Source organism: Gouania willdenowi, chromosome 6 (assembly GCF_900634775.1).
Source record: "Gouania willdenowi chromosome 6, fGouWil2.1, whole genome shotgun sequence".
Taxonomy (NCBI): domain Eukaryota; kingdom Metazoa; phylum Chordata; class Actinopteri; order Blenniiformes; family Gobiesocidae; genus Gouania; species Gouania willdenowi.
The window spans coordinates 13,023,479-13,040,105 of record NC_041049.1 but is presented as its reverse complement, the minus strand read 5'-3'; the positions used below and the strand labels follow the sequence as shown (position 1 = coordinate 13,040,105).

The 16,627-nt window shown below is 36.5% G+C and overlaps 1 protein-coding gene across 2 annotated transcripts; it reads right to left on the bottom strand.

The window, feature by feature from the left end:
* Positions 1 to 1,809: 1,809 nt before the first annotated feature.
* Positions 1,810 to 16,395, bottom strand: ints13 (integrator complex subunit 13). Of its 2 annotated transcripts, none has more exons than XM_028451075.1 (17): positions 15,786 to 16,395; positions 14,079 to 14,329; positions 13,904 to 13,978; positions 11,797 to 11,999; positions 10,507 to 10,590; positions 9,456 to 9,546; positions 9,239 to 9,367; positions 6,584 to 6,668; positions 5,688 to 5,780; positions 5,267 to 5,356; positions 4,927 to 5,105; positions 4,685 to 4,849; positions 4,095 to 4,249; positions 3,759 to 3,989; positions 3,120 to 3,250; positions 2,096 to 2,231; positions 1,810 to 2,010 (listed from the first exon to the last, which is right to left on the bottom strand). In XM_028451075.1, exons 2-17 carry the CDS (start codon positions 14,301 to 14,303, stop codon positions 1,974 to 1,976), a joined length of 2,109 nt encoding a protein of 702 aa, XP_028306876.1. In that variant the 5' UTR covers positions 14,304 to 14,329; positions 15,786 to 16,395; the 3' UTR covers positions 1,810 to 1,973. The 2 variants fall into 2 exon arrangements, with proteins under 2 accessions (XP_028306876.1, XP_028306877.1); XM_028451076.1 differs by having other exon boundaries at positions 10,507 to 10,587.
* Positions 16,396 to 16,627: the final 232 nt, after the last annotated feature.

Genomic DNA, 16,627 nt, shown 5'->3' with positions numbered 1-16,627 from the left:
TAGTATTCGTACTAAATGTGTGTATCTGCACTGAAAATTTTAAAATGTGCTGTGCCAGTCAACTAATTTTAAGAAGTTTTTTCCCCCGCCGCTTCTCCTGAGACGCAGAATTGTGATGTTTGTCAATGATTTCAGTGATGTACAGGTCAGACCTGGCCTCTCAGACAGCAGTCGCACTGGAAAATATCAGATTCGTATCAGATTTAGGAGAACATATGAAAGTGGCCTGGGTCAGATTTGAAAAATAATCTGATTTGTGCTGCTCAAATTTTTAACAGATCGGATACAAAAAAAAAAAAATCTAATTTGTGCCACATTTGGCTGCAGTGTGAACGTAGCCATGTGAAGGCTAGCCTGGGAGTGACCCCTAACCTTTTGATTAAAAGGCACCTCTCTCTACCAACTGAGCTGCTGCTTCCACAGGTGATTGACAGCTCATTGCTTACATTGCACACCATTAATTAAATAATGTGGGGATAATTTATGGCTTTACATCAACTCGTTTTGCATATAGTTTGTAGAGGTGAATGAAATAAGTGTATGTAGTACTATATCAGTCTTGCCCTCCAACACATTCAACCACTGCATTAAAGTAATGGAAGCTTTTTCTATAACTGTGTTCAGATCCATCATCTAAGCTGTACAGAGGAGGAGTCACGCCATCAGAGCAACAAACTTTTGTCCAGACACTGAAGGTCTGAGTCACCTTTAACCACCAGGACATTCTGTGTTACTTAGTGATTCTGCTGCTCCCTCTGCTGCCGAGGAGCCATTCCAACCAGTGGTGGAGCAGTGATTGTAAAAGTGAGGGTGTTCTAAGGGTAGGGAAACGTCGACTCACAATTTATTTTATAAAATGTATTGACTAAAACCATGATAAAGCTGTTATTAAGCCATTTTGCAACTTCCTTCGTCTGTCTATTAATCCCAGAGGGGAAATTCATTTTAGCTTCAATTTGTCAATAAATATAATATCCACTTTTGCAAGTTTTTTTTGTTGTTGACACTTTTATCCCATTTTTGTCAATTCTTTAACCTTTTTTTTTGTCACTTTTCATCCAAATACGCTACATTTTGCCCGATAAATAACATTTTGCCTCTTTTTGTTCCACATATTTGCCCTTTTTCACTATTGTTTACCACATTTTGCCACTCTTGACTGCTTTTGGCTCATTTTTGTCACTTGTCACTCTTATTGCCACTTTTGAACCATTTTTTGCCACCTGTTACTTATTTATTGTTACTTTACTCATCGTTGTTAACTCTTTTTTTACCTTCTTGGAATGGCTACTTTGTCAAATAGTTGGCTGTGATTGGTTTTATTGCCATTCAATCAATGTTTTTTTTGTCATTTTTAATCTTCTGTATCCATATTGTTTTGTACATTTTGGTGTATTTCTTTTGTTTAGAATGTTGCAATTTTGTGTATTTTTGTTGTCCTTTTGTGTATTTTTCTGTAATTTTGTTTAATTCTATGTTTTTGGAATAATTTTCTTTTGATGCGTTTACTTTTGGGGCTGCAGGAAATTAGACCGGGGTCCACTGCCAGTTGCCCATGTCTGCTGTAATGCATACACGTCTCTAAATGTAAAACTGGTTCATGTTAAACTGCTTAAGATCATCTTACTTTTCATTGATTTTTAAATTTGATGGATTTAGTATATAGTAATGCTTTTAGTGATCTTTCATTTGTCCTGAGCTTTATATTCATGTATTTTTTCTTCTCTTTTAATCAAAGATCGAATTTGCACCCAATTTTGAAAGAACCTCAAATTAAAAGTAAAAAGTTGAACAAAAACACCCACAGTGTTTCTTCTGACAGCATTTATTGCATTAAACAGTGAGTTAACAACATATAGGTAAAAAAAAGGTTTGTTGGGATTTCACTGTATTTGCTGTTCATGTTTAGCGAGCGACATCAAAAACACTGTGGGTCAAAATCTAATCCTAGGAGTCACGGATCCATGGAAACGTTATCTTGTGGTCTTCCCGTTTTCATGAACATCCATCCTGGAGAAAGACAAACATATTCAAATTCTTGAGTATTTTGCACGTGTCCAAGGTTAAAACTCATTCCTTCTGTATGCTTCCTCACCCGTTCTCGTCTTTAAGGTTCTGGTACAGCTCAAACTTGTTGTTGACAGAGCTTGCACGTCCAACAAACTCCTGGTGTTTCCTGGAGTTAGCTGTGGTGATGCGGTTGGTCCACATGGTGAGGAGGGAGACGGGACCTGCAGCAGAGGGACAACAATGTGAGAAATACAATCAAATTCATATATTGTTTAACCCTCGGAGTATCTTTGTGACCAAAAGTGACATTTTGGGTGTTTTTATTTGTTTGCCTCTCAATATTCCGGTCATTTTTAAGGCTAACTGTATGAAACTTTGCCACTATTGTTTTATTTTTTTATTTTTATTTGCTTAATTCCAAAGTCCTGTGTATTGGAAGTGTATAGAAAAGGAGATATATGATGCATCATACTGACACTAAGTAACCTTGTGACCAAATCTTCCCCATTGACTCCTATTGTAACCACATATTTTTCATATACTGTAATCTTGACATATAATGCTTTTTCAATTCATATCTAATAGATCACAGCCTCTACCTTCAAAATAAAGAGAAATATGTTTTAGGTGTAATGACCCCCTTACAACCACAGACCATTGCATAAAGTTTTAGGGAAATTTCAGTGAAGGCCTGGATTTCTAATCTTGCAAACAGTCCTTGTGCCAAAAATCATAATGCATTAAATTTAATTCTACTATCAATTAATGACACAGTCAAGGCTGTAACATTGTCATCAAAAATATTTCACTTTGGCCCTAATTTTTGCTGTATATTTAGTCTGTTCCTGCTGAAAAAAATTAGAGGTCCATACAAACATAAAAAAGTTATAATACATTTTAAAAAATAATAATTAATGGAGTATATATGTATTTAATTGCACTTTCATGAGACGGACCGTTTGTGTACACAAGGTGTACAAGTGTATGTAAATTTAAAAGAGTGCACAATGGTGAAACCAAAGAGAGAACAAACAATGACTTAGTCTGCTAGCAATTGATGATTTTCTGAATTTCACTTCACAACAGAGGAAAGTTAATGATTGTTGCACCTTTTGCTCTCTCAGGAGGTTGAACCTCTTCTGTGGTCAGACGAGGTTTTTTATTGAGCGGTTCTGGTGAATCTGGAGAATCCTTGATCACTTCCGACTCCTGATCTTCTTTATCCAGTAAAACCTTCAGCCTGCCAGGACGTACAGAGGGAAAACCACGGTGAGACTCATTTTTAATTACCAACATGTGTTTTATATAATATATTAATTTAATGAGCTACTTAATCTACATTGATATATATTTATATGACATTTTCATAATAATATAATACATTAATATGAACTACTTTATGAGTTTCTTGGTTTACAATAATGTGTATAATCTTTATACGATGATGAATATACCTATCTTTGAAATAGCTCTATAATATGTTTAATGCTTGCCTGTTTATGGATGTATTTTTATTTATTTTCGTCACATGATCTCTTTTTCACAGCACGTAAGCACCTGTTTTAATTGCTTTAATTACATCCTGATGAAGAAGGATTTTTACACCTCAGGGGTGCCTTGGATCTTCAGTTTTGGCTGCCGCTGCTAATTTTGTATTGCTTTTTGATGAAGTGGTGAGGCATGCCACTGATTCCCTTCTTCAAACAACACGTGTTATTGTTTTTATTCCCACTTAGAAATGAACAAACCTTTCCGAGTCCTGCCAGCTTTTGTCCTCAACCTCCTTGTTTCCATTTTTCTCCGTCCTGTCTTCCCTGTCCTCCCTCTTCCTGCCTCTCTTCTTCCTTTCCTCCTCCTCTGGAGGTTTGCTGCGGCAGGCGATGATGCAGTCCAGCACTCGCTGATGTCTGTCCGTGGCAACGGCAAGAGTTTTCACAAACGTTTCAAGCTCGTTCCACATGATACGGTACTGCTCATCCCTGAGGAACAGGAACACCAAGCAGGGACACAGGATGTTTTTGTGTCAGATTCAGTTTTTGATTGGAATAACTTCACAAAATGATGCTCTGAATCCGAGTTAATACCTCTTGGGACCTTTCCCTCGGGATCCCGCTGTAGAAATGGGAAGAGGATCATTCTTTCTCTCCATATCTACTAGGTTGTAGACAGTTTTCTGACATGTTAGTACATCCTCCTCTGTCAGAGCCTCCTTTATTATCAGGTTGGCCAGCGGCACCACCTCAGGGCAGAGAACAGAGACAAAAATGTACTTAAGTATGTGGACAGTTCAAGTCGTTAGGACGGTTCAGCTACTTCATAGGTACTGTATAATAACTTAGTAAATACTACATTTTCACGGTTTCACTATAATTAGAGGGTAAAATAATAAGGAAGGCTAGCAGTAACTTAAAAAGGTAGGAAATAATTCCAGCAAGTTCATTTCGTCTGCTTTTTTAATATGTTAAGGTTTCATTTATTCAGACTACTGTTTTTCACATCAAAGTGATCAGCAGATGCCTCTGAGGAAGACTGGCAGTTGACATTTCAGGAGATCAAAGTAAATTTCCTGAAAAACAGTGTTGGTGACCCCTGGTTTTAATGGTTCAAGGTTTTTCCAATATTTTGAAAACAATCATCAACTGGAGAGAAACTCAGCTAAATGACTGAAACTCACTGCCTGCATGTTGAAGATGGTGGTTTGGGAGATGATCATTGGCCAGTATCGGGTGTGCCGGTCAATCTGAGCTTTGGCTCTCTCAACTGGGAGCCTCCCCGAGGGATGATGGGAAGACTCAGATACGGGTGTCAGCCTGTTTTCCCTCATAAATTCACCAAAATCCTGAGGAAATGTGATTGATTAGGTGTGATGTGAACTCAAAGGTTCCCGTTAATAGTTCAGTAGTGAGTTAGACGTACAGCGATGCGATAATCTGTCACTCTGCCTCCACAACCTTCACTGATGGACGGCGGGTCTTCTAAGATGGAACGGTTGCTGTTCAGAACGTGCAGGAAGATCTCACCGCCATGGCTGCTGAGCATGTGGCTGATGACCTTTGAACCCGACTTCCTTGGCTGCTCCAGCAGCACCGACCGACCTGTGAATAAACCCAGAATACAGTTAGTGTGTACAGTAGATAAACGATATCTGTTTTATTTGTGTTTAGAAGTTCCCAGAAACACTGTTTTAATGTTTTAACAACCTTGGTAAAAAAAAAAAAACAAGCTTTTAGACTTTTAAAAGACAAAACCATCTCACCATTCAAAAGAAAGTTTGTCAAACAGGACGAAGGACGACTGTTAACATCTGTAGGAGAAATGCGATACGCTCCTGTGCAGTAATGCAGCTCTGATAAAGCAAGAAAAACATGAAAACATAAGTTTAACGACCAAAAATCTGACAATTTCACCCCAGGTTTCAAAGTCCATTTTGGATTCTGTGCAATTTCTTATTTTTCTAAACAGAAAATAAAAAACATCTTATTTTCTACTATTACATCAACTTTACTGCAGTCAAGACTTATCTAGAAATCTGTTGGATGGAATAGTAAGTCAACCTTATCAAAAATAGGAATTTAGAAATGAGATCAGGCTGACAGTTAGAAAAAGCAATTCTTGTATATGTACCAAAATGAAAAACCTCAGTTTTACCTACAGTGTGTTGCATTGTCTCTACTTACCTATGTTGTTGGTTCGTGGAGTGCACCATTTGAGCGTGATGGTTTCTTTAAGCCCATTTTCTCGAGTGCTGGTGCCTGCCATGTGCAAGTCCCCTACAAAGCACAGAAACAACACCAAAAGTTTTCAGTTTTTAAGTTAATAACTATTCAAACATATCAAATCAAAGATGTGAAAATCCAGACGAAAAGGCAACCTTCAACTTTTTTTTAATGCATTTTATTTTTTTTTTAAAGGTCACTCTGATCCTCCGATTCACCATCCCCAGTCATTTGGCCCTTTAGTCCACATCTGTCCCTCAAACTTTTTATTCAATTAAATAGAATGTGCTTAAATAATTTTCTTAAAGGTAAGGTAGGTAATTTTCTCCAGATACACTTTTTAAGTTTTTTGTTGAAATTGCCTTCATGTCCCGACAGAAATGAAGATCTTATGTGCTCTGAAAAAGGAACGAAGAAAATCTGTCATCTGTCGCTGCTGTAAATCTGTGATAACTTTGACCAATGAAAAAAGACAGGTTATTTTTTAAACCAATCACGTCTCCCTGTCTCCCTGCTCATTCTCGACCCCTCCGTCACCGCTGACAGAGTTAAAACAGAGTTTTTGGTCACATGTTTTAACATATATAATGATAAAGTTTAGTGTTTACTTACTTAATGGGGGTTAAGGCGGAGCCCTCGAAGAATGCTATATTCAAAATCATGCCAGCTTGCGAAAATTACCTACCCTGCCTTTAATTGTTTGAAGATTGTTAATCTATCTTTATGTTTCTATTCATTGATTTTCTCACTGCTCTTTACTGTTTGTAAAGTGACTTTGAGCTCCTATAGTAGGGCTTTAGGCATGTTTACAGCCTTATATTATACAGCATGTGCTCATAAAGATAACGTGAACTCACCGCTTTTAAAAAACTCCAGGTGTGCGTCTCTGTGATGCAGAAGCTCCACATCGTAATTGGCCGACGTGTTGGCATGCTGCTCTTCCTGTCCGTCAGGCAACAACAAATGCAAGTCTGAGTGAATAGTTAATTTAAAAAATGTGCATTCTTACACACACACACACACACACACACGCACGAACGCACAGCTGATTTCATGTTCTGAAGTTAAAATGTCAACACACAAAGTCAAAGGGGGAAAAAAAGGAAAAAGATGGCAGTGTGAGCATGTTTTCACTTTTTCTTTTTAGATCTGAGACGAGTGTTTGATGCCAGAGCAGAGCTTCCACTGGGCTTTACGTCAGAGTTGGGCAGAAAAGATTCAAGTTCACGTCACGTTTGAAGGTGGGATTCAATAACACTAATAATGGTGCTTTCACAGGAACCCTGCCACCTGCTATATTCCATTAATGTTACTGATGTAGGGTTAAGAGTGGAAACCCTGCACCAATAACAGGGCTGATCTACCAGGATACGTAATACAACTCCTCACACGTACCTGCATCATATTTATGCTCATGTCAACTATTTCAGTAAATAAACGCCTTGTTAGAGCCCGATATGTATAAACAACCTGAAATGTAACAAGACCCGAATTGTTACATACATTTTTTTTTTCAATATAACCTGAAATGTAATAACTGGTCAATAATGTAACAAGTTGCTGAGCCAAAAACGTAAAAACTTTTTGCGTTATTACATATATGCCTTTTAGAACCATGACATGACTTCTTTTTTTTTTCTTACCTTACACATATATGTACACATAACTTTTTTTAATATACTGGTATATATTAAAAAAAAAAAAAAGATTTCTAAATATAAAAAAAAAAATGCAAAACATTTTTTCTTTCAGGCTCAGCACTTTTGTTACATTATTGACCAGTTATTAGATTTCAGGTTTTATTCATTTTTTTTTTTTTTTACTTGCAGTTTTATACATAAGGCTGATATTACGCTGTCATTAACATGAATGAAGGTGTCATTAAATGTCATTTGTTCCCCTAACCCTAACCAGGGTTGGGGTCAATTATAATTGTAATCGCATATTTGATAATTAATTACAATTATGGCGTAATTGTAATTTTAAAAATCAGTTGCTGTCGTACATGTAATTAAATTTTAATAGAGTTTTGATAATTTACTTTGTAATTGCCATGAAAATTCTATAAAAATTGTCAATTATAATTTAATGCTAAACACATGCAGTTAAAATGTCTCATATCAAGCTTTCCCACATTTTAATATTTATAAAAAAAAATTAAATGTAGGGGTATTTTGACACAAAAAATGCTCAGATGCCCACACCAAATATATATATATATATATAAAAACTAGTAATGGAAACACTGAAATATCGCTAAAAAGTTTTGATGCTTTCATGAGGAAGAATTTCAGACGTTTCAAAATTGAAATGTGTCGCAAAAGAGCCATGGAAACACTTTTTCCACAAATACACATCACAGAATGTTATGTACATGGTCACATGACCACTTCTCTCCAAGAAAACATGGCGCGGTACATGTAGACAGAAGAGGAGTCCGGGACATTTCTTAGCATTATACTATAAAATTACTACTGCCACATTAGACGTGAAACAACAAAGGAATGCGGAGTGTCATAAGGAGATCTTCTTGCCACAAACTCTCGCGGGACAAGATTTGATGGGAGTTACAGTACAATTCTCCAGCCCAAAGCAACTTTCAATGGAAACACGTTCAAAGTGCAATTATACTTTGTCGACATTTAGAAATATCGCTTTTATTTTGCTAAAATCTGTAATGGAATCCCAGCTACTGAGGCGATGCAGCATTAATGCAGTGTGAAAGCACCACGGAGGATGACCATGTGTTAAAACGACTTAACCCAGACTGCACAACATTGACACACTAAATGGAAGGTGTTTTTAATGGGAGGAAGGTCAAAGGGGGAGGCAAGGAGAGCTTTGAAGTTTGAACACCTCATGGAGACTAAAGGGGTTGCTAGCACAAAGGAGGCAACTCTGGTCAGAAAAAATGGATAAGATGACCAAAAAATAAATAAAAATAGGCCATGCAACACTCATGACATGCATTATTATTATTATATATTTTATAAAATGGTTCATTAGATCTAAAAATAAAACAATAAGAACCATTAAAATACTGCCGTGCAGGTTTTGAATTTGGATTTGTACTTGAAACCAGAGTTGCTTTTCCTTAACTCATCCATCAGTAAATGTTTAGATCAAACCTGTTGGGACTGTCTGTGGGCTGTGTGCTAAGATGCTAAATTATGCTCTTCCCCTTCCTCAGTCTGATGTGTGTGTGGTCGGGGTACTAACCTGTTCGCAAACATTTAATGTTGGCTAGCAAAACAGAAAATACAGCATGAAACCAGCAGCAAGTTCACAGTCCAGTTAACATGCAGATGGGAGAAAAACTCAAAGATGGGACTAAAAGGGCTGAAACTAAAAGAAAAACCACACGTGAACAAAAGAAGCAAAGCGGAGTGAAGAAGAAAATGATTGCTAAATTATTACAGCCTGATTAGTACTCGTCAAAAATATGAAAACGTTTGTTTTAAGAGAAATGAATGGAAGGGTGTGACATAAAGCAGGAAGTGGGAGTGCTTTACCTTCATGGGGATGTTTGTTATAGTGGTGGAGGCCAAGTCAAAGTGCTGCTGGACCAAAATGTTCAGTTTGGTGGCCAAATGCCTCCCAGCGCGAACGCTGTGCACCTCGCTGGTGAGCAGAGGGGAGATCTAAACCCACAGGGAAACACACACATTGGAAAATACCATAGCCTCTGTTAGATTCACCTGAGAGCCACCAACACACACATACACACACCTCTTTCTTGGGCCGGTCCGACACCAGCATGTCATCTCCCTGTGGGTAGATGTGAACAAGGACCAGTTCACACTGCTGGATGGCCATCAACCTAAAAGCCATGAGATAAATAATAAATCAGTGGTTTACTAACCTTTTTTGGGTGGAGACCCCATTTTGATATCACAAATTTTTGGCGACTTTTCTCTTCTAGAGCAAACATTGGCAACTGGCAGCCCAGGGACCACATGTGGCCCTCGGTTTAATTTTATGCAGCCCCCAAAGTAAACATACCAAATGACAGAAAAATACAAAGAATTACAACATTGTAGGAAAATACAGTAAAAGACAAGAGAAAAACACAGAAAATATTCCAAAAACACAGAAAACTACTACAGAAATTAATAAAATGACAACAGTAATACACACCATTACTCAGAAAAATATACAAAATTAAGGAAAATTAAAACAAAAGTACACAAAAAGACATGGAAAACATGAAAAATGACTCTGCAAACCCACAGTACTAACAAACAAGCAAAACAACAACAGAAATACACAAAAATTACTCCAAAAAACGCAAAATGACAGCACAAATACATGTCTCCAAAAAACATATTTTACAGGAAAAATACACAAAGGGACAACATAAATGCACAAAATACCTCACAATGAGAAAGAAAACAATAACCATACACAGAATGACAGAAAAACACACAAAAATACTATAAAAACTCTTTGCTCTTTCCTGTATTAACGCTCAGATTGCTCATTATACTAAATGCTGATATAGATGTTGATCATGTGGCCCTCTGATCAAACAAACGTACGGCTCTTGAACTTCAAAATGCTCCCACAAGAGAGTCACTAATTTACTGAGAAGACATCTTTGATTAAATAAATTACTTTCTTGCTTCTGTAAGACAATTTGATGCTTTTTCACTTTGTAGCTGCCGGAAATAGATGGGGTCTGTATATTCCTTATTTCTTATAATAAATCTGCACCTGACCATCTTAAAAAACTGCAGATCTTTTCAGCCACATTCAATGTCACATCACTGTGTTCACACACCTGTCTGAGCCGGCTGCCAGCTTGTTTTGCTCTAAAATGGTCTCCTGAATGCAGTCCTCCAACATCCGCACATGAGTGTCACTGCTCCAATAAACACACAGAACACATAGACAGATGAGCATCGACACATTATGTAGCAGTGCATGTTTTTCATTTCTACAGTAAATATAAAAGCTTGTCTTTTGCAGATTACATGCAGTCACACGACAGCGTATTAGGGCCACATTAAAATAACATAAAAATCTGGGCACTACTAGATTACAGTCTTAATATTTTGAGAATAAAGTTGCAATTTTATGAGAAATAAGTCTTATTTTAATAAAATCGTAGTTTTATGAGATTAAAGTCATAATATTTTAAGATCAAAGTTGTAATATTTTGAGATCAAAGTTGTAATATTTTCAGAATAGTCGTAATTTTATGAGAATAAAGCCGTATCTTAAAAATTGTAGAATTCCCTGTTGAAGTGAACGCGACTAACACTGATAGCCCTGAACTCCACAATAAAAGAGGCTATTTGCTCCAAGTCAATCTGGTTCTTTTGTCGGAACAAACGCAAACATCTGTAAAGTTGCTTTCAAGTCCTTAAACTGATAACAGTGTGGTAATGATAGGCAAAAAGGCTCAGTATTTCACCATGTGTGAAACCTAAAGAGAAATATTATCTCACTAAATGTTCCACATTCTCCATAATGCACGAGTGTATTGTATTTAAATTTTATTCTAAGAAAATTACAACTTTATTCACAAAATATTACATTAATCTCAAAATATTACGATGTTAATTTTGACATTTGACTAACATTGTGAAATTATGATATTATCAAAGGGGGAGTATAATGAAAAAATCACTTTATAATGTTTTGCAAAGGGACAAAGTTGAAAAAGTTCTGTTTCCTCCGTCCCTTGTTACTCCACATTTTGTAGAAAGTCAGCTAAAACGTGCGTGCTGGATTTTTCTCGTGTTGAGAGTGTGGAAACTCCTCCTCCTGACAATCCTGGCTCCTCCTACCCTATAAGAGCGTGAGCTCCTCCCTCTCAAACTACCTCACAGGTTAAACAAATTTAGCAACGGCAGGCTGATATTATATTATTTTTTTTACGTTCAGTATATAGATAATCCAGTGTATAGATGAACCGAAGAGCGCTCACAACAGTTTCACTTTTAGCAGCCGTTATACCACATGGTTTTGCCTTTATGATGATGATATTTCTTTTTATTTTAATGTGGCCCTAATACGTCGTCGTAGAGTCAAACCACGTGTTGCACATTTTCTTTGTGTGTTTTACCTTTTAGCATTGGTCAGACAGATGATTCTGCCTCTGTTGGCCACTCTCTCGGCCGTGTCCATCAGAGCTGTGCGCTGCTCGTGCTGGAGCTCAGTGATCTTGGACAGCGACTCCACGGCGGCGCTCAGCCCGTGCACTACGCTGCAGCTCTCTGGGTCCTCTCGGTGGTTCGGGGGCCCTACGGCAGCCAGAGCCGACATCAGCTGCAGGAGGAGAAAATGCAGGATGAGTTATGAAAAAAAATAAAAACTTTGCCAAAATATGGAGATAAATTCTGAGATTATATAAAAAGGACAAAGACAAAAACTAGGGCTGGGCGAAATGGACCAAAATTCATATCTAAATATTTTTTCAAAAAATGGCGATATATACGATATAAATCTCAATCATTTAAATTAAAAAAAAGTCTTACCAGCAAGACAATTCTGGGTTAAATTTTCCGATACAAAATGCCACATAGGCTAAAATTACATCACAGTGCTTTAGTTAAGATTGGTATTAAAAAAAAACTTGAATGTATCACAAACATGGGGAACTAACAGGTTCCCCTCGAAAATGAGATGATTCATCTCAAGGGGCTTATCCTCTAAATAAATAAATTTGAATTTGAACAGCCCCAAAAGTAAATGCACAAAATGACAGCAAAAAATACACAAAATTATTACAAAAACACAAATTAAAAAAGAAATACACAAATTAACAGAGAAATACACAAAAGAACAACACAAATACTTAATAGGGCAACAAAATACACAAAAGAAAGAAAAAAATGCAGCATGAGACAACAAAAATACATAAAAGAACAACAAAAAAATGGAAAAATAAATGGAGAAATACACAAGAACAACAAAAACAATGAAAAGGACACAAAAAGATTAAAAATGCACAATGGAACAACAGAAATACATAAAAGAACAAAACAAAAGGACAACAAAAAACACAAAAGGGAAAAAATACACAATAGGACTGGGACATTTATAAACAATTAGCTGCACAATATGTGCCACTTTTGTCTTTTTCTCTTCTAAAGGACAGCACGTGAGAGTGAGTTCTGTAGTGTAGCTTGTTTAGGGGATGGTCTGGGTTAGAACGCACTAAAAAATCCATCTCACTTTGCTTTCCAATGCTGTTCTGAGAAATAGCGACTCCTAAAACGAGTATTTAAATGTGAGTATTTAAAAACATTTATTGATATAGGCGATATCATAATTTCCTATATCGCCAAAATAGAAAACTGGATAAATCTTGAATCTAGGGCTGGGCGATATGGACCAAACTTCATATCTTGATATTTTTTCTCGAAATGGCAATATACGATAAATCTCTACATTTTAATTTCAAATAGTCTTACCAGGAAGACAAATCTGGGTAACATTTAGAGGTGTCCTGATCTGATATTGATATCAGATATCAGTCCGATATCAGCCAGAAAACGAATATCGGATTTTATCAAACTGCATCTGAAATCTCAGGTATATTATATTTATTCTATTGTAGAATACTGTAGATCTTATGTTGAAGGCTAAAATATATGTAACCAATTGGTTAATAATAAACGGGTCAGTTTTTCTCATATATACTGTTGCTGACTATTGTTCTCTGTTTGAGCAACATCACTTAATCAAGCTTTTTCTAACATTTCACACTACAAAATAAGAAATAAAAGTATGTATGATTCGTGCTGATATTGTATCGCATCGATATCGGCCAATACCCAATGCTGCAATATCGGTATCGTGTCAGAAGTGAAAAAGTTGTATCTGGACATCCCTAGTTACATTTGCTGATGAAAAATGCCACACAGACACATTTATTACCTAACAGCTGCACAATATGAGCCACTTTTGGCTTTTTCTGCTCTAAGGGACAGCACGTGTGTAGTGTGACTTATTTAAGTAAAGGTCTGTGTTAAGAAGCACTCAGAAATCTGTGTTTTTCATGCTTTTCTGAGAAGAAGCAAAAGCAGCCACTCCTAAAATGAGTATTTGAATACAAAAAAAACTATAAAAACATACATCGATATAGGCGATATTGTAATTTTCTATTACTCGATATATCTTGAATATATTGCCCAGCTCTAACATGGACAGCTTATTGAGTTGAGTACCTCATGAGTGCTTTGATCCTCTCGCATCCAGCTATTCAGTATGTGGAACTCTGAATCACTCACTATGTAATTAATCTGTAAAATAAATTAAAGAAAAACATCACATAATACATTGAGTTAAATCATTCCTCCTGATAGAGGAGAATCTAAAATAAATCTAAATAAAGCCTCTGACCAGTTTGTCGCGTGGGTAAATGTCGTAGAGGATCCGGCAGTATTCCATGGAGCACTCTACGGCACACGTCCATAGGGACTTGGACACAGGAGCCAGAGGAATGACGCCTTGTGCTCGACTCTTGGTCAGCACGTCACACTCCACCTGCTGTCGGCTGGACTCGGCCATGTAGGGACAGTGGTCCACCACAAACACCGTCTTGTGTGCCACCGAGAACATCCTCATGTTTCAAATGTGGAGAGAGCGCTTCACTGTCGGAGAACAACGAAGACGTATCAGGTAATTATTCCACTTTAGCTGTAATTAAACAGCTTTAGACTAACATGGCGGCTTTCACGGTTGGGTCAATTATAACTGTAATTTCAAAATCTGTTGCTAGTTCAGTTAGATGACTTTGTAAGTTTTATTGCCTTGGAAATTAAATAAAAACTCCTTATATAATTTAATTAAACGTAAACCACTGGAACCAGGTTATAGTTCTATGCTTATACACATACATAGTTAATAATTATTGAAATATGTTTCATATCAGGTTTACCTGGCAGTTCTCTTGAGGGTCATTTTACCATTAAAAATATATAAACCGAGGCGTATACAGCTCAGATGCCCACACCATAAATATTAATAGCAATAATTTAATTGATTAGGAAGCCTAGAGTATTCTACAGCTGATTTAAGACGTGTCATAACTGACCCGTTACCATAAGAGATGCTAACATGAAGCTAACACATGAGGAAGGTCATGTTTTATAGGCTTATTTAGTAAAGGCTCAGTAATTGTGATTAATTGAACCTATCTGTAATTGACTTTCAGGTAGAAAAATAACATAATTGTAATTGTAATTGAAAAATGTAATTGACCCCACCCCTGCCAGCTTTATATCAATTTCTTGTAGAAAGCATCAACTCATTTAACCACTTCAAATAAAGCAAATGACAAATTAACAAGATAAAGTAAGAACATTAAAATAATTGTGCAAAATTTAAAGGTCCACAAGTGTTACACTTTTAAGTTTTAACAAAAACATTTACTATATCATTTTTGTAAAATGCATTTTTGCAAATCCCGCTTTTGTCATACATATTTTTTCATTTTAACATATTTAACACGGCATAATTGGGGTTAGGGCTAAAATAAAAGGGTTAGCGGGGTAGCTAAAAATAAATATGAGCTAAGATAAAACAGACAGAACTTCAAGTCACGTGGTGCATCTATCACGTCACCTAAACAGGCCAATGAGGGGTGCTGCGTATGAATTCGATTCCGTATCAATAGCCACGGCCTTAATTATTTTAAAATGTAGTACTACGTAAGAATATGGACTACATCAGGGAGATAACTGCATTCAACATTATAACCTTATTTTCTGATTACAACTAATTTTCAAACAGGTTGATAAGAAAGAGAGAAAAAAAAAACATATATTAAGAAAAAAAAACCCAAATACATAAAATCACACAAATATGAGCTCACCTCGGGCGATGTAAACTAAGACAAACCCATGGATTTCTTTTAACACTGATCATATTTACACAATCTTACGATATATATTAAATAATTATACACACATGATATTGAAACACTAACAAGACACAAATATTTGCAATATTTCAAATACAAACCTTAAAAACCCGCATGTAACGTGTTATTAGTGTTGATGTTTAACAGGTTTTATAATAAAGTGTCAGAAGAAGGTTTTGACTCACCATTAGAATTGTAAACAAACCAAAAAATAAAAACTTGTCAATCATGTGAGGCCAGAAGACTGAAGTGTGAACTCCCTTTGTATCATTAAACTGTCTAAGCAGCCTTATGTTGAGAAACAAGCTGCTAATGCTATATGTCATTCACCAGTGCGTTAGCCTACCAGCTAACACTAGCCGGTGTTATTGTACATGTAGTCTAATATTTATGATTAGCCGCACAAATGTCCACTCGTGACGTCACCATATCACACACAAACGTGCGCTCTTCGTTGAAGGAACTTTAAATAACCCGTCCTAGGCTAATTGTATACTTTTATGTCGCTAACACTAAACAATACTCGACCCTTTAGCTACAGGCTAACTTAGCTCGGCTCCGTCAATATTATCCTTCCCATAGAGAACAAGCAGCACCAAGGCCGAGTTCCTACTCAACACATTACAGTTAGCAAACATCATTTAAAAACGTTTAAATAATGTTTGGTTTACTTGTAGTGAGACATGTCAGATAAAATCACAACTTAGCAAAATTTACAACGTCTTATATTGAACGCAAACGAATTGTAATAACATCATACAAAGCCAGTTATTCTAAAACTGTAAGCGGCGGCCCTCTGCTGGGCTCTATTGGTACTACAGGTCGTCCTAGTGATTTATTTAGATTTTTAAAATGGTAATACTTGGCTGATAAATTATGTGACATTCTCTGGTGTTTTGTCCTTTATTTATTTAGTTATTTATTTTTGTAAACCTAGAAGTAGAAGAATACCCGCCTGTCATTCCCCGATCTCGTTAGATCTCAGAAGCTAAGCAGGTCTGGGCCTGGTTAGTAGTTGGATGCGAGA

Excerpts from the sequence above, each read along its gene's own strand:
- ints13 (XM_028451075.1), bottom strand. The coding sequence starts at position 14,303 with ATGAGGATGTTCTCGGTGGCACACAAGACGGTGTTTGTGGTGGACCAC. Across the intron at positions 6,669-9,238 it reads TAACAAACATCCCCATGAAG|GAAGAGCAGCATGCCAACAC; the intron begins GTAAAGCACTCC and ends CCTGACGGACAG. Across the intron at positions 5,357-5,687 it reads TCCACGAACCAACAACATAG|AGCTGCATTACTGCACAGGA; the intron begins GTAAGTAGAGAC and ends TTGCTTTATCAG.